General features: G+C 38.5%; 1 protein-coding gene across 12 annotated transcripts in view; it reads left to right on the plus strand.

Annotated features, from left to right (window-relative positions):
• Positions 1-18,961, plus strand: part of CASK (calcium/calmodulin dependent serine protein kinase) — a 392,391-nt gene that overhangs the window by 189,452 nt on the left and 183,978 nt on the right. For all 12 annotated transcript variants that reach the window (XM_060182549.1, XM_060182551.1, XM_060182553.1 and 9 more), the window contains exons 4-5: positions 10,672-10,749; positions 16,791-16,863. In XM_060182549.1, the coding sequence (XP_060038532.1) occupies positions 10,672-10,749; positions 16,791-16,863 (151 nt within the window). The remainder of the gene's footprint in view (positions 1-10,671; positions 10,750-16,790; positions 16,864-18,961) is intronic.

Consider the following 18,961-nt stretch of genomic DNA (forward strand, 5'->3'; position numbering starts at 1 on the left):
TTAAAAGAATTTTCATTCACATATAAATTTGTAATATTATTAAGTGATTGCATAATTCTTCTTTAATCTGTCTTAATGGTTGAATTATATTGCTTTCATTCCATGTGTTACACCAGTTCTGTATTCTTCTGGTAACAACTTAAACCTGATAAAATTTTATATGTTGCTGGGTTGGGTTTGCTAATATTCTGTTAGGTTATTTGAATTCTATGTTCCTTAGTGAGGTTGCTCTTTAATTTTCTTTTTATTTATTTATTTATTTATTTTCCCTTTTGTTGCCCTTGTTTTTTATTGTTGTTGTAGTTATTGTTGTCATTATTGATGTTGTCATTGTCATATAGGACAGAGAGATATGCAGAGAGGAGGAGAGAAAGATAGACACCTGCAGACCTGCTTCACCTCCTGTGAGGCGACTCCACTGCAGGTGGAGAGCCGGGGGCTCGAACTGGGATCCTTATTCCAGTCCTTGCACTTCGCACTACGTGTGCTTAACCTGCTGCGCTACCTGACCTCCCCCCTTTTTATTTTTGCTCTTTAATCTTCTCATGCTATCCTTAACAGGTTTAGGTTTGTGGGTTAAACTAGCTTTATAAAATGAACTAGAGGTTGTTAACTGCTTTTTACACATTTTTTTCCTTCTTAAAATGTCTAATAGAACTTAACAAATACCATATAGGTCTAGAGTTTTCTATGCTAGAAACTTTTAAATTACTGATTCAGTTCCTTTAATCAGTAAAGAATTACCCTGGCTTCCTAACTAATTTTGTGTTCTTTTTTATGATCTTTCTGAGAGCTTGTGCATTTCATATAAATGCTCAAATCTTAATGTCTGCAGGATAGGAAATGATACTTCTTTTTTAATTATTATTAAAAATACTCATTTTATGAGAGAAGGGGGAAACAGGACAGTAGTCTGGCTTTTGAGATGCTGAAGATTAAAGCCCTGGGCCTCATACATTCAAACTCTGCACTCTAATAGGCTGAGTTGCATCTGGGTGTATTAATCTTTCTAAAGATTCATCATTTCACAGGCAACAACTTAATAGCTTTGTTAATCCCTCTAATATCTGTTTATTTCCATTTCATTAATTCTGTTCTTTGATCTCATTTGTTGATCTTTATGTAACATGGAAATGGATTATTCAGAAGAGTTCACCCTTCTCTCCTAATAAATGAATTTACAAAAGTAAACGTCTGGGGGCTGGGTGGTGGCGCACTGGGTTAAGTGCACATAGTAGGAAGCGCAAGGACCTGCGTAAGGATCCCAGTTCCAGCCCCCGGCTCCCCACCTGCAGGGGAGTCACTTCACAAGCAGTGAAGCAGGTCTACAGGTGTCTGTCTCTATCTCTCTTTGTCTCTGTCTCCCTCTCCACTCTCAATTTCTGTGTCCAATTCTAAAAATAAAAATATAAAAATAATGGCCACAGGAGCAGTGGATTCGTACTGCAGGCACAATAACCCTAGAGGCAAAATAAAGTAAACTTCTCAAGTATTGCCTTGCCTATGTTTTACAAATTTTGCCAAGTTTATCTTTGGTCATTATTTTTGCTTCAAATCCTTCATTACTTTCTAATGATTTATTCTTGAGAACTATTATAAAAATACATTATCCAATTTCCAAAAATGAAGGCTCTTCTACTTTAGTCATATAGATCTTTCAAAAATACCTACTTTTTTTGCCTCGTTTTTGCTCTTTTGTATATTGGAATTTGCTTCAGGACCACATGGAAGCACTCATGGATGGCAGTAGGGAAGAGGGAAAGGAACTATATGAATAGTGGAACAGTGCTTTAGTGTCTCTCCTCCATCTCTCTCTCTCTCTCTCTGTCTTTCTCTCTCTCCTCTCCCCCTCTTTAAAATAAAGAACAAAAAAAAATAGATCTACAGAGGCCACTCAGCAGTGGTTATCGCACATTATATAAAACCCTGAGTAACCATTCCCTGGAGCCACAAAAAGAAATTTCTTCTTTTTTTAATTTTTCATATTTATTTATTTACTTATTTTCCCTTTTGTTGCCCTTGTTTTTTATTGTTGTTGTTGTTATCGATGTCGTCGTTGTTAGATAAGACAAAGAGAAATAGAGAGAGGAGGGAAAGACAGACGGGGAGAGAAAGACAGACACCTGCAGACCTGCTTCACCGCCTGTGAAGCGACTCCCCTGCAGGTGGGGATCCTTAACGCCGGTCCTTGCACTTTGCGCCAAACCTGCTGCGCTACTGCCCAACTCTCTAGAAATTTCTTTTGATGGACTGTCCCTTCTACTTTTCTTATTTTCTAATATCTTACATCAGAATTCATAATATTTCTGTTGAATTTCTAATAATTTAAATTTAGAATTTATAACTGTAAACCACTTTGCAAGTACTGTTCAGCTTTATTCTGAAGGTGGCATTTTTTGAATTTTATTTTCTTAACATTTGCAGGGTTTTTTGTTTTTGTTTTTGTTTTTGTTTTTGTTTTTACTACGGCAGAGGTAGTTTTCTGTTCACTTTTAAAAGTCAAAGTGAGCCCCAGGAGATTGCATAGCAGATATGCACCAGAGTTGTATGCCTGAAACCCCAAAGGTCCCAGGTTCAATCCATAGTACCACCATAAGCGGAGCTGAGCAGCACTCTGATCTATGTCTGTCCTTCTCTCGTTATAATGAGTACATCTTCAAAAAGAAAAAGAAAAAAACAAAATGTTTCGTCATGGTCCTATCTACCCCACTCTTCAATGTGATATTATTCAAAATCTTCACAGTGGATCTGCAGACACATATTCTCATTTATTTTTTTTAATTTATTTGATAGAAACAGCCAGAAATTGAGAGGAAGGGGGAGGTTGAGGGGGAGAAACAGAAAGACAGCTGCAGCCCTGCTTCACCACTTGTGAAGTTTTCCCCTGCAGGTGGGGACTGGGGGCTTGAACCTGGGTCCTTGCATATTGATTGTAGCATGTGCGCTCAACCAGGTGTGCCATGCCAGGCCCCCATATTCTCATGTAAAGCTGGCAGACGTTCCTGATTATTTCGCTTGCCCTGCAGGTGCACGTTATTTTTATGTATTGTTCAGTCATCAGTGGATTACTTGGTTCAAGATAAGTTTCTCCAGTGTTGAGAGTACATGTGCATGTGCACAGGATGCCAGCGTCTCAGACTAGGATATCAAACTGTGCCCCAACTCCTTTTCACCCATTTCCATATATGAGGGTTTAATGGCAACATCTACATCTTAAAATACAGTGCCTTAATCCTACATAACTTTTGGTGTGTACTGTTTTCATAATCATTGTCGAAAATGGTTTCCAATTTTCATTTATTTATTTATTTATTTGTGAGAAAGAACCAGACATCACGCTGGTACACATGCTGCCGGGGATTGAACTATTGGCCTCATACTTGAGAGTCCAGTGCTTTATCCACTGCACAACTTCCCGGAGCACTGCTTTCTAATTTTCATTATTATTTCGTCTTTGATTCATAGATTATTTGGCTTACATTCCTCAGTGTCCAAGCATTTGCAGATGTCTAAGTGAAAATTAGCAATCATCTCCCCAGACCATAACTTGGATCCACATGCATATCATATGTCAGACTCAGAAAAGAAAAAAAGAAAAAAAAAAACACTAGTATAGTCACAGGCCCTTTGGAATATAACTAAAATAGGACTACTAACTATCTACAAAACAGAGACTCCTCCAACTCTTCATCTGAACTATCCCAGCCTTTAGGTTCATAATTAGTCAACAAGTTATTTGGCTTTATATGTTAACTCTTTTTCAGCCACCAGGTTCCATATGCTAGCATGATGCCAACCGGACTTCCCTGGGCGGATGACCCCACCAATGTGTCCTGAAGCGCCACTTCCCCAGAGCCCCACCCTACTAGGGAAAGAGAGAAAGAGAGGCTGGGAGTATGGATCGACCTGTCAGCGCCCATGTTGAGTGGGAAAGCAATTAAAGAAGCCAGACCTCCCACCATCTGCATCCTATAATGACCCTGGGTCCATACTTCCAGAGCAATAAAGAATAGGAAAACTTATCAGGGGAAGAGATGAGATATGTAGTTCTGGTGGTGAGAATTGTGTGGAGTTGTACCCCTCTTATCTTATGGTTTTTGTCAGTGTTTCCTTTTTATAAATAAAATTTTTAATGGACTATGACTTTTAAAAAAATGCCCATTTTTTATAAATTAAAAAAATTTTAAATGCCCATTTTTCTTTGAGATCAATTGATGTTATAAAACCTAATCAAATAACTTTAATAATGGAAAATTATTTGCACTTGAGATTTTTCTTGTAGAGTAATCCCTCAGAGCACATGCCTGAATATTTTTTCCAACTTTTTAAAAAATTTTATTTATAAAATGGAAATATTGACGAGACTATAGGATAAGAGAGGTACATTTCCACACAGTGCCCAACCCCAGAGTTCCATATCCAATCCTGTCCCTTGATAGCTTCCCTATTCTTTATCCCTCTGGGAGTATGGGCCCAGGGTCATTGTGGGGTGCAGAAGGTGGAAGGTCTGGCTTCTGTAATTGCTTCTCCGCTGAATATGGACGTTATGCCTGACTATTTTACAAGTTACACAGATGATTTTATTTGGTGCCACTGGTTATAAACCATTGCATTCAAAATCTATATAATAGCCAAAGGATCTCATTTGTAATAGCAACCAAAAATATGTGATGCCTAAAGGAAAAAAAACACCAACATCTAGTGTTGGAACAAGTACAAAGAAAATCTCAAAACCACAGCTTAGGGGAATAAAGAAAATGGAGAGGAATCAGTCTTATAGATGGAAATATTAGTGAACTATTAATTTTCAGAACTAAATATACTATCATCTCGGTCAAAATTCAAAATTGTTAGCATCTGAGGAAATGTCTCACCAGATAGAATGCATCTTCATCCTTACACATCATACAGCCCAGCAGTGTACCGATGTGTCTGTCTGTCTCTCTCCCCCTCCTTCCTCCTCCCATCCTCCCCCTTCTGTTTCATATAAAAGTAAATAAGCCTTTAAAGGTTTTCAGGGTGTCAAAATAATGTTAAAGTTCAAATGAGAGAAAAAATATTGATGGCCAATTCGGGAGATAGCTCAGTGTGTTTAAGCACAGCATGTAGATACTGGAGTCCCAGAAGTCACTGATTCAAGCACTGGAATCATCACAAACCAGAGCTGAACTGTGCTCTGATCTCACAATTACTAAGTAAATAAATAAATGTTTTTTAAAAGAATGTTGATGAGAAGTAATAAAGAGAGGAGTTTTTTTGTAAAGTACTAAACTACATTTATACCATATATTTATAAATTTATTTATTTATTCATGAGAAAGGAGAGAGAGAAAGAACCAGACATCACTCTGGTACATGTGCTGCCGGGGATTGAACTCGGGACCTCATGGTTGAGAATCCAGTGCTTTCACCACTGCACCACCTCCCGGACCACTATACCATATTTTTATACCATATTTTTATGTATGCAGTCCAGCAAGATAGCTCACCTGGGCAACTGCCTGCTTTGCCATGCTCAGGACCTAGGATGGATCAAGCATGGCCACCTCACTAGGGAAAACTTCTATACTTTGGTCTTTCCCTCTCTCCTTCTGGTCTCTCTATCTGATAAAGTCAGCCCAGAGTGGTAAGGTATTGATAATGGGACACACACACCCTCAAAGAAATCACTAAACAAAACTATAATCCCCTACTTTAAATAATCTTTGTCTTCCACTGACTAAACTTTAGCTAGCTTTAAAAATACTACTTTTCCTGCCCACCAACACAAAAAAAAATGAAAACTAATCAAAGTCACCAGGAACCAGGAAATACCAATTAAAGCAGTCATTAATGACTTTTGTATTCCCTCCCATCTGACTGGCAGGCAAGAAAAGAAGTGTCATCCTTCATGGAGTTGAGAACTGGAGGTTTGGCCAGTTTATTAGTAATAATTTGGCTGACCAAGTGGCCCATCTTTGTATTAAGTTGGTTTCTATATTGCTTGGAAGGATTTGACCTGATTCCTTCAGCTGAGAATGTCTTGACACTGAAAAAATAAGCAAAGAATCATTTTTCCCCATTTGTTGCCCTTGTTTTTTTAATTATTATTATTGTTGTCGTAGTTATTATTGTTGTTGTTATTGATGTCGTCATTGTTGGATAGGACAGAGAGAAATGGAGAGAGGAGGGGAAGACAGAGAGGGGGAGAGAAAGACACCTGCAGTCTTGCTTCACTGGGGGAACTGGGGGATAGAACTGGGATCCTTACTCCGGTCCTTGCGCTTGGCGCCATGTGCACTTAACCTGCTGCGCTACCGCCCGACCCCCACAAAGAACCATTTTTTAAAAAATCCTTTAAAATATATATAATGCAAACAGTTCTGTGGCACTCTAATAAAACGAGCATCTAAAATTAAAAAAATATTTACACCAAATAAAATAGGGGCCGGGTGGTGCCACACCTGGCTGAGTGCATGTGTTACAATGTGCAAGGGCCCGGGTTCAAGCCCCCAATCCCCACCTGCAGGGGAAAGCTTCATAAGTGGTGAAGTGGGGCTGCAGATGTCTTTCTGTCTACCTCTCTATCACCCCCTCCTTGTTGATTTCTGGCTGTCTCTATCCAGTAAATAGATCAAGATATTTAAAAAGTTAAAAAATAAAATAAAAAAGAATAGTCATCCCTGTAGGGGCAAAGAAGAAAGGGCACTTTTACACTCACTAGTGGCCAATATAAACCACACTCACATAACAACTAGCTTGCAAAGCATCACTTCCCTAGCAAACTAATTGGAAAAAAATGTTAGGGGCTATGAAAAAGCAGGTAATTATGAAGAACAAAAACAATTCCCATGGTGTGTCTATTAAAGGTGTGATTGAGGGGCCAGGCAGTGGCACACCTAGTTGAGCTCACACATTACAGTGCACAGGAACCCTGGTTCAAGCCCCTGATCCCCACCTGCACAGGGGAAGCTTCACGAGTGTTGAAGCAGGGCTGCAGGTGTCTCTCTGTCTCTTTCCCTCTTCATTCCCCCCTCCCCTATTTCTCTCTATCTCTATCCAATAATAAATAAAAATATTTTTTTAAAGTTTAAAAAATGTGGGGCCAGGCGGTGGCGCACCTGGTTAAGCGCACACATTAAAGTGCTCAAGGACACAGATTCAAGCCCCTGGTCCCCACCTTCAGGGGGAAAGCTTCACAAGTGAAGCAGGGCTGCAGGTGTCTCTCTGTCTCTCTCCCTCACTATCTCCCCCCTCCTCTCTCAATTTCTCTCTGTCCCTATCCAATAAATAAATAAATGTTTAAAAAATGTCTTAGAAAGTAGTATTGAATAACCCACCTGCAGAGGGAAAGCTTTGCAAGTGATGAAGCAGGGCTGCGAGGGAAGGGGGTGATAGAGAGGGAGAGAGACAGAGAGACACCTGCAGACACCACTTGCAAAGCTTTCTCCCTGCAGGTGGGGACAGGGGCTCAAACCTGAGTCCTTGGGCACTGTAACATGTGCGCTCAACCAGGTTCGCCATCACCGGGCCCCTGTCTCTATCCCTCTCTATCTCCCCCTTCCCTCCCAATTTCTGACTGTCCCTATCCTATAATAAAATAAAATAAAATAAAATAAAAAGAAAGTGTTATTGGATATACCTCTTAACCTGACCATTTTGTCAGGACTTTTACCATAGCAGGTGATGAGGATTGCTTACCATGATGCATGACTATGATCATCTGAGTCTCATTTCTGAAAGTGGGAAAAGCTGCCTTACTTGAGAGTAAACTAGGCCATCATAAAAATCATTTCAGAAAAGGGTCATCTGTGCCACTGAAAAATGCTCATTAGCTGTGAGATATTTCAAGCCTTGTATTCATGTGAAAGCGTTTTCAGTTACTGAAATCAAACTAAGATCTAAGCAATATAATCAGCTGTGTATTAAATATCTCCTGTAGGAAAAATATTAATAAAAAACACTATTTACTGCGTGTTCAGTCCTCAGGTAGTAATTGGGCTGAGTATATTAAGAGCACAAAATGTGCCTTTCCTTTGTAATTGTCCTCTATTGTTGAACTACTAAACTAAATGTGTGGGTATGTATTTATTGTCCCTTATACATCTAGTAGATTTAGCTTTACTTTATGGGAAGATCATGGGAGTTTGAATCCTGTCCCTGTCACATGCTTAATCCACTCACACAATTACTTGATGATAGTAAGAATGAAGGCAAGGGGGGTAGGTAGCATAATGATTATGCAAAGAGATTCTCTTGGCTGAGGCTCCAAAGTCCCAGGTTCAATCCACCATAAGCCAGAGCTGGTGAGTGTTCTGGTTTAAAAAAAAAAAAAGTGTTTCATTTTTATAAAAATAAATAAATAAATAAAATATAAATAAATAAATCCATCCATCAAAGACTGCTATGGAAATTTGCAGTAAAAATGAAAGGAGATTTAAAAAAAAAAAAAAAGAACTTCTCATGCCTGGTGAAGAGTATGTTAGTGCCTTTAGGTTTCCTTCTAGAAGTTTCTGTTTTCTCTGTATAATACCTGCAGCAGGTATATTGAAGTTTAAATTATTGAGTGAGTGATGAAATACTGGATATCAGGACACTTAGAAAACTCAAAGCACTGTGAAATTGTTATCTAACTATTAATACTTGAATAGTTTTATTTAAAAATGTAATAATCTGGCAAAAGTTTCAGATACATGTGTATATATATGCACACATATGTATAAAAAGACTAAATACTATGATAGGAACTATATAGAGGTATTACAGTAGTTATAAAAATAAGGCCTTATGGTTGGTTACTGGTGATCATTCCGGGTTTCTTGCAAAAGGTGGGTTTGGAATGAGGCTTTGAATTAGGTTTTTTTTTTTTGTCTTTTTTTAATTTCATTTTATTTCTAAAAGGGAAACATTGACAAAACTATAGAATAAGAGTGGTACAACTCCACACAATTCCCACCACCAGAACTCCATATCCCGTCCACTCCCTTGATAGCTTTCCTATTCTTTATCCCTCTGGGAGTATGGACCCAAGGTCATTGTGGAATGCAGAAGGTGAAAGGTCTGTAACTGCTTCCCCACTGAACATGGGTGTTGACAGGTCAATCCATAATCCCAGCTTGCCTCTCTCTTTCCCTAGTGGGTCAGGGATCTGGGGTAGCGGGGTTCCAGGACACATTGGTGGGGTTGTCTGTCCGGGGAAGTCTGGTTGCCATCATGCTAGCATCTGGAACCTGGTGGCTGAAAAGAGAGTTAACATATAAAGCCAAATGGAATATTATGCAGCTATTAAGAACAATGGACCCACCTTCTCCTCTGACCCATCTTGGATGGAGCTAGAAGGAATTATGTTAAGCGAGCTAAATCAGAAAGATAAAGATGAGCATGGGATGATCCCACTCATAAACAGAAGTTGAGAAAGAAGAACAGAAAGGGAAACTCAAAGCAGGTTTTGACTGAATTTGGAGTAGGGCACCAAAATGAAAACCCTGGGTTGAGGGTGAGGGTGGATGTTCGGCTTTACCAGACGGGCAGGGGGGAGGATGGGATCGGACACAGTCTTTTGGTGGTGGGAACGGTGTTTATGTACACAACTATTAATTTGTATTTTTGTTAATTTGAGAAGCAATATATGCAGAAACATTGCAAATAAAAATAGTATATTCAAAGAGTATGATAAGACAAGTTTATTCAGAGAGTGAGGTATTCTTTGAACAGTCTTTTACTTTTTAAGAGAGAGAAAGATTTTCCCCTGAAGATGGGGTCTAGGAGCTTGAACCTGGGTCCTTGCACACTTTAATGTGAGTGCTTAACCACTGTACCACTGCCTGGCCCCTAGAGAGTAAGGTATTCTTCAGAGGTCATCAGACAGGGCTGGGAAGATAGTGCAGTGAGAGCACACAGGAATTGCATGCACCAGGTCCCAGGTTCAGCCCCCGGAATCACTTAGTGCTAGAACTGAGCTACACTATGGCTCTGTCTATTTCTATCCCTCTCTAAGGAAAATCTTTAAATAAAAGAAAAAAAGATGATTAAAAGAGATAAAACAGACTAAGTGTGATCAAAGGTAACGAACGAGACCTTGCTGATCTGATAAGTCATAGAGAGCCACTATAAGTTTCGGGATGAGATCGTCACACCTTGTCACCAACATACCAATGTTAATCTTTAACATCAGTGCTGAAAGTATAAATAAAAATCAACTCTAAACTAGTAACAATTGTTTTTCTTCTACACAATGTATTTTAAATACCACTTGGTGGTGCTGACTATAGCTAAACATCTTAGAATTCTTTTCATAGTCTTAAAATATTACATGCTATGACCAGATGTAATTCTTTTTTAATTTAGCTAAAAAAATATCCCTACAATTCCTACCATTACTCTTTTCTGAAGATTTCTTGTGATAACCTACAGCGAATTCACAATTTTGTACACCTCACTTCATGCTACTGCTTATTTGATTGCTTTTTCACTTTCATTCTGTCTCTCTCTTTCCATATATATATATATATATATATATATTAACGTTAAGATTCCTAGAATGTCAATTTTAATTTGTGTCTTTCATTGACAAAGGAGTTAGTTTATTACCATTATTACCTATAAATTACCAGATGACTTAGTTGCAGTGTCTTCCATTGCATTGTTTTGTTCCTGGAATTTTCTTAAGTTCTTTTTCACATCTCTCTACAGTATGGATGGAGCAGATCTGTGCTTTGAAATTGTAAAGAGAGCTGATGCTGGTTTTGTGTACAGTGAAGCCGTAGCCAGGTATGTAATGTCTATCGCATCTCCACATGTCAAGATGGAAATAAGAGAATGACAAAGTCCTCACAAGACGTAGCCTTATCTTTGATGATGATCACATTGCTAATTTCTCCTGCAAAGAACACACAATACTTATGTGAGCACTCATGACTAGAAATGCAAAATATTGATCGATGAACATATTAGTATGAGTTTGCAGTATCAGTTCTGCCATCTTTCCAGTTTCTGATGATTTTTACACAAAAAGGAATTTGATAGCTATGTAAAGTCAGGAGCTATGTAAAATTAAACTTGAGCTTTTCAGTTTTTTTTTTTTGTTTTGGGCAGATATGCTACATATGTTCTTCAGTTTGCCTTTGCCTTTTAGTGTTAGAACTAAAGTGAATATCCTCTATTCTTTTGTACCCTTCTCACTAAAGCATATCCTAGGATTTCTTTAATCCAATTTTTATTATCTTTTTAATATTTATTTATTACCAGAGCACTGATCAGCTATGGCTTATGGTGGTGCAGGGGATTGAACCTGGGACCTTGGAGCGTCAGGCATGAGAGTCCTTTTGCATAACCATTATGCTATCAACCCCTGCCCTTGTTTTGACTTCTTATCTCAATACCTTTTTTAAAATTTTTTTTTATTTAAGAAAGGATTAATGAACAAAAACATAAGGTAGGAGGGGTACAACTCCACACAATTCCCACCACCCAATCTCCATAACCCACCCCCTCCCATGATAGCTTTCCCATTCTCTAGCCCTCATTAACTGTGCTTACCTTGATTTTTATGGCATAGTCATAAACCACTTTATCTAATTAAAACTCTGTCTTTTTACATGGTTTTGTTTATATTTATTTCTTAAGAAATTTGAGGCACCTTGCCTTTTTTTTTTTTTTTTTTTTTTGCTTTCCCATATTACTATCTTTTCACAGCAGCATCAAATGGAAAAGATGAACATTCTCAATATTGATTTTATAAAATGGTGAAACTCAATAATGGAAAGATGACTTTTTTTCTTTTCTTTTTTTCTTTTTTTTTTCCGAGCCACACTAACCTGACACATATCTGTGATGGGGGTTAATGTTAATGCAGTAGCACTTCTTTTTCTCCAGTCATCTGTATTGATTTTCCATAAAATCAAGCCTGTGGCTTCTAGGCTGGGGGTCAGGTTGGGGAAGGTAGTATAATGTAAAGATGATGGCAACCTGAAATGACTTGTGGTCTCCCAAATATTGGCATTTATAGAAAAAGTAGATATTTTTATACATCAAGATGAAAACTTGTTGATTTTTAAACTTAAATCATGGTTTCACAAAGGGAATTTTCCAGACTGAACCAGGATTAAGGTAGCATTGGGAACACTGCAAAGGGAAGTTCAGTGCAATCTATTAAATACCCTTCCTAAAATTTATGAAAAAATTTGGTGCAATTTATTTATTAAAGATCCTTCCTTAAAATAGCAAAAGAGGGGGTGGCATCAGAGAGTATTATGAGGAGTTTACCCTACTGGGTAGAGTCTCTGATCATGTCACAAGGTTCACAGAGAATCTCCTCTTAGTATATAAAGTGCTGAACAGATGACTTCTAACCTTTCTTTATCCTTAATGATACTCTGATTCATTGTTTGGCAGTTCAGTTTGCATCAGTATTCTAGTGAGACCAACTGCAAGAAGATTCTGAGACACCAAGTAATCAAACTGATAATGTTGTTTTTCTCCAACTGGCTGAGTTTTAAGAGGAGCAGCAAAGCATGGCATAGAATAAAACTGCATTCAGTCCTTAGTACAACCCAATTAGTGATCACCTCTGTTCTTTCAGGGGCGATGAGTTGTGGCATGAACTAACATACAGAATCAGATGATCAAATCAGCCTCTCACAAATCACAAAGATCTCCCTATCTAGTACAGAGCTTTATTAAGTCATTGCAAGGGCACAATCAGAAGACTTGGCTGAAGCAGGGAGAGGTCTGGATGATCAAAAGCCTCTTTCCCCTGTCTTCCTTCTTCCATTCAGAAATGGAGCTCTGGCTCAGAAAAGATGACAGGTCTCTAGAGGTTTGTGGAATTCCACATGCAAATGGAGAGCATCTCAATTCTGCAGCATCCACATTTTATACGTCCAGCAAGTCATATAGATTGCATGCCATTCTCCAGGAAGGCATCCATGTCTAGAAGATGCCGGGTTCAATCTACCATACAGAGTCTTTAGACAGGGGGCATTTCTGTTAACAACATTTTAGAAATAAGGTGTCTTCTGCCTGCGCATTAGAATGAACTGAGTTGTCCCCCCTTTTATTTTTCTACCACCATCTACGCCCCCCCCAAATGTCTCCTTCCAAAAGAAGTAAATGGATTGCTTCCCAGCTCTTTCCTTTTACAGAGTTATTACTCCCAATGCTTAGAGAAGATAGAGGCAAACATACTCTGCCTAGTTTCTCCGAAAGCATAAACTCTTTTATAATGTGTCAAGAAGTAAAGCTTTCTGAGGCTGGACAGTGGCACACACATTGCCATGCCATAAGGACCCAGGTTTAAGCCTCCAACTCTCATCTGCAGGGGGGAAGCTTCACAGGTGGCGGAGCAGTACTGCATATGTCTCTCCTTCTCTCTTCTTCTCTGTCTCCTCTTCCCTCTTGGTTTCTCTCTGTTTCTGTCATAAAGAAAAAGAAAGTGGGGAATGGTTGTTTCCCTAGAGTGGTGGATTCATTGTGCAGGCACTGAGCCCCAGCAATATCCCTGGTGGCAAAAAGGAAGGAAGGAAGGAAGGAAGGAAGGAAGGAAGGAAGGAAGGAAGGAAGGAAGGAAGGAAGGAAAGAAGGGAGGGAGGGAGGGAGGGAGGGAGGGAGGGAAGGAGGGAAGGAGGGAAGGAAGGAAGGAAGGAAGGAAGGAAGGAAGGAAGGAAGGAAGGAAGGAAGGAAGGGGGCTTTCTCATTGAAGTTTATTCTGCAACTCCTGAGAATGTGTGGGTAGATTTCTGCTGCTAACGTGCACATCCTTTCAGGGTCATGACTGGGAATATTGGAGAAAGATGAGTTTAGAACCATTAACATTTGGGAAGAAAAACATTTTCCCTCCCCTGGCATACCCCAGAGATTCTAGAATGTGTCTATGCTTTGTGTCAGATAACTGAGTGGTTTAATATTCAGATTTTAAAATGTTCATCAAGTTGTTTTTTTTTTTCTTTCTGATGAGCCTTTGGAATAAACATTTTCTCCAAATTAAAGATAATTTCTGGAGCTATTTTAGAACTAACTATCCAGAGGTAGTTTATGCTCTCAAGTACAAACTCTGTCCACATTACTTAATTGAAATCTATCCACTATTTGCATGTTAGCATCTAGGTTACATAAATAGGCTATTTCTAAATGTTTGACCAAATTTAGTAAGAATAACTTAAGCTGTTTACACAAAGCACATTCACATTTGTTATCTTTGCTATTTCAGGGGTTCACAGTCCCCCAAAGCCTGATTTGAACTAGGAAAAGACCGCAATTTAAAACCCCCTAGTTTTTTTAAAAAAAATTCTAATGTTACTCTTTTTTTTAAAAGCATTTATTTTGTTGTTTACATGTGTAAGAGAGTCTCACAGAAGGCAGAGGAGAGACAGAAACCAGAGCACACTCCGATGCTTGTGGTGCTGGCGGCTGAAGCAAGAACCACAGGCATTGCGAGCCCAATGTTCTACCAAGTTGAGCCATTTCTCCAACCGCGAACCCCTAAGTTTACAGAAACTTGATTATAGGCTGTACTGGCTCAGGCAAAGAGTGTGACCACAGCCCTCATGTTTACAGAAGCTGAACATCAGAACTAAGAACCACAGGGGCTCAGCTCCCTGCCTTTGTTAAGGAGATAATGATTATTAAAGGGACAAAGACTAGCTTTGTTTGTTTATTCTTTTTTTTAATTTTTATTTACTTATGAGAAAGGTAGGAGGAGAGAGAAAGAACCGACATCACTCTGGCACATGTGCTGCCAGGGATCGAACTCGGGACCTCATGCCTGAGAGTCCAAAGTTTTACCACTGCACCACCTCCTGGACCACTGTCTGTTTAATCTTACCTTTTATTTAAAAGATGGAGCTTTCTTTTTTTTTTTAATATTTATTTTATTAATTTATTCCCTTTTGCTGCCCTTGTTGTTTTATTGTTGTAGTTATTATTGTTGTTGTCATTGTTGGATAGGACAGAGAGAAATGGAGAGAGATGGGGAAGACAGAGAGGAGGAGAGAAAGATAGACACCTGCAGACCTGCTTCACTGCCTGTGATGCGACTCCCCTGCAGCTGGGGTTCGAACCGGGATCCTTATGCCGGTCCTTGTGCTTTGCGCCACCTGCACTTAACCTGCTGCGCTACAGCCCGACTCCCAGAGCTTTCTAATCAACTATATTATAGGAAATAAAGTTCTCAGAGAGACATTTATGTGAGTTTGACTGAGTAATAGCTTGCCAAATAAGGAACTTAATAGAAATACTGTTTTTTTTTCTTTTTAAAATGAGTAGGTAATTTTATTGTATTTTTTTATTATGGTGATAATATTGATTTACAACCCTTTAGAAATTTTTAGAAGCACTTCACATCTCTTAATAATGAATAGTACCATACTGTGGAAATACCATTCAATTATAAAGCAAGTATGTAGATTTTTTTATTTTCTTGAGCACAAGCACATGCACAGGGTCACTTTTAAGTAATATTAAGTTATTTAGTTTTAATTTTAAAGTGTGAGGAATGTAAAATATAGAAATAAAAAAATTATACTACTCAGCTATAAAAAATGGTGACTTCACCGTTTTCACCTGATTTTGGATGGACCTTGAAAATTTCATGTTAAATGAAATAAGTCAGAAACAGAAGGATGAGTATGGGATGATCTCACTCTCAGGCAGAAGTTGAAAAACAAGATCAGAAAAGAAAACATAAGTAGAACCTTATGAAGTGGAATTGGCGTATTGCACCAAAATAAAAGACTCTGGGGTGGGTGGGTGGGGAGAATACAGATCCAAGAAGGATGACAGAGAACCTAGTGGGGGTTGTATTGTTATATGGAAAACTGGGAAATGTTATGCATGTATAAACTATTGTATTTACTGTTGAATGTGAAACAATTCCCCAACAAAGAAATAAAAAAAGTTTAAAAATCACATATTGTACAATGCATAATTCTGAGTATGTTGTATTTTGATGTCATGACTTGTTGGGACAGAAAAAGGAAAAAAATGAGAAAATTGTAAAGTGATGATGGAAAAAAGAACATTATAAAGGGAATGAAATGTAGAGGAATAAAAAGTGGAAAAGATCCTTTGGATCAGAAATGATAGAATTACAGAAGTTCAACTTTAGACTCAAGGAAAGGAAGTCAAAGTTAATTTGGAAGTAATACAGAATAAATTACCCATGTCATGCCTTCTTGCTACTTAACCTGGTTACCACTTGTTACAGACTATTTTCTTTAAATACTAACTTTCTTCACCTGGAACCAGTCAGGTGCCTCAGCTAACACCTGCTATGATTTATCCATGAGGAACAGAACCACAAGAATGACCTAACTAAAACTTGAGTATGTTGCAAAAGGAAACTACTGACATAAAGCAATTCTTCCTCTTATTATACATATAACTAAATGGAAATTAGGCAAACGGCTAGCCTCCAGTGACAAAGATTCCCATCTCTCTAGTCAGAATCCCTATGTCCCTTTGAGCACTGTTAACAAAATAGCAATCCAATCCAGTGTCATTAAGTAGAATGAACTGAGTGTCGGAAAATTGTTGGGGTTTTAAGTTTAAAGTTTTAGTTTAGAGAGCTATGTTATTTATGAGCTCTGTTATTGAGTTGGATATAGAAAATGGACAGAGCGTGTTTCTTCATATAGCTGTTAAAATCATGAGTCAACTTTTTCATTATTGGACTTCACACTGTACCAACTCTGTCTATTCAAATCAAGTATTCCTACGCATTGAATGTAAAGGTGGGAGTTATAAACTAGGGGTACTGTTAAGTTTTGGAAGTAAAAGGTTTTTTACAGTTTTATATTTCTTTTGTTGTTCTACAGTCATTACATGAGACAGATACTGGAAGCCCTACGCTATTGTCATGACAATAACATAATTCACAGGGATGTGAAGGTAAGCCAATTTTTTTTATCATTATCTTAATGTTTGTGAAAAGAAGTTGATTTATAACTAATGATAATCAGAATTTGTCCTTGGGACTTGAGCAGTGGTTCAGCATTAGAACACATGCCTTTATATGTTAAGACCCTGGGTTCATTCCCCAGCAGTACATAGAAACAAACAAGACAAAACAAATAGAATATCCAAGTTAGGACAGTACCTTCTTCCTGTCTGTCTCTTTCATTAAAATTCAACATTTTATTTATTTTTTAACTTGTTGAGAGTGGGAGGAGGCAGAGAGAGGGAGACAGAGAGAAAGAGAGAGACCTGCAGCACTGCTTCACCACTCGTGAAGCTTTCCCCCTGCAGGTGGGGAATGGGGACTTGAACCTGGTTCCTTGTGCATAGTAGTACATGTACTTAACCAGATGTGCCACCACCCGGCCCCCAACATTTTCTCTCATATTCTTAAAAGCATCTCAAAGTTTAATTTATTTACAAACAGCTATTAACTTAGGTTTTATATTTAGAAAGTTGCAATTAATGAGGAAATTAGAATTTTTGGTTTACAAAGTAAAAGTTCACATGCTTATATTTTCTGTAGTGTCTCACTTTCTTTGCAGATAGTTTTTGAACCATGGCTTGATGTCTTTTATAATTGTAATATAGTTTGTACCATTACAGTTATGCATATTACCATTGTTTAGCTTTTCTGTCAGTTTGACCACAAGATCAAATTCATGAGAATTATCAATTCCTGGCTTCTAAGTGTCAAGCAGAACATGGAGACATGCAAGGAAGGAAACCCATTGGACTTCTCCCTGATCCCCTACCTAGATCTCTCAGGTCTTACTGTCTACTTTCCCATTCTGTTGTTTTGTCTCGGGCTTCTCTCTACCCCCACAGTGTCCACAGGCATGGTGTTCTCCTTCCTTTAAAACATATCATAAGAGGCCTGACTCTTCTATATATTTTAGTGACTAAGAAAATCAAGCAAAGGGGCTAGGCAGTGGAGCACCTGGTTGAGAGCACATATTACTATGCTCAAGGGTCTGGGTTCAAGCCCTGGGTCCCCACCTGCAAGGGGAAAACTTCACACACAGTGAAGCAGTGCTGCAAGTGTCTCTTTGCCTGTCTCTCTCTCTCTCTCTGCCTGCCTGCCTGTCTGCCTGCCTGTCTATCTATGTATCTACCTATCTTCTCCTCCCTTCTCAATTTTTCTCAGTCTCTGTAAATAAAATATTGTTAAAAGAAAACTAAGGAGAGTTTATTTAAAATTTTGTGATTAAAAGCTGAGGGAAAGTACAGTGGGAGATACGCAGTGGTAGCATACCAGACTTGCATGTTTGAGTTCCAGAGGTCCTAGGTTCAATCCCCCAGCAACATCAGTTGTCAGAGCTGAGTGATGCTCTGGTCAGTCAGTCTCTCTTTCCCTTTCCTCTCCCCCCACGTCTTTGCTGGAGAGATAGCTCACAGTGTAGGGCATGCAACTTGCTATGTACACAACCCAGGTTCAAGCTCTTGTACCGTAAGGGAGGTGCTGTTGCTCCAGAGGAAGCTTCAGTGTTGATGTGTGTGTGTCTATCTCTTTTTTTCCATTCTCTATTTGAATGAAAAGACCCAGGAGAAGTGAAGTCATGCCTATGTGAAGCCCCAGCTTTGCAAAATATCTTAATTAATAAAAAATGAATAAGGCTGAGAAAAGTGCAAGCAATTTTCTTTCTCAATTTTTTAACCAGAACACTGCTGAATTCTGGCTATTGGTGGTACCAGGAATTGAACCTGAGACCTCATACATGTAAATCCCCTGTACTGAGGTAGCACTTTAGTGTCTCCCTGGTCCATGAGCGATTTTCAGGCAATCTAAGGGAATGTTATAATAGTGACTGAAAATCACTGGAGAAATGTATAAAATACACATTAGTATAAATTTATTATAAAATATCTTATTTGTTCTTTGTAAATGTGGTAACAGGAAAAGGATACTGTTACTATTAACATAACACTAAGCAAGCCAATAGGTATATACCACTTTCACTAAAATGTATTCTTCATGTATGTGAAGAAAATATGAAGTATGGAACGATTAAAGGGGGGCTAGATGGTGACT

This window comes from Erinaceus europaeus, chromosome X, assembly GCF_950295315.1.
Source record: "Erinaceus europaeus chromosome X, mEriEur2.1, whole genome shotgun sequence".
In the NCBI taxonomy this organism is placed as follows: Eukaryota; Metazoa; Chordata; class Mammalia; order Eulipotyphla; family Erinaceidae; genus Erinaceus; species Erinaceus europaeus.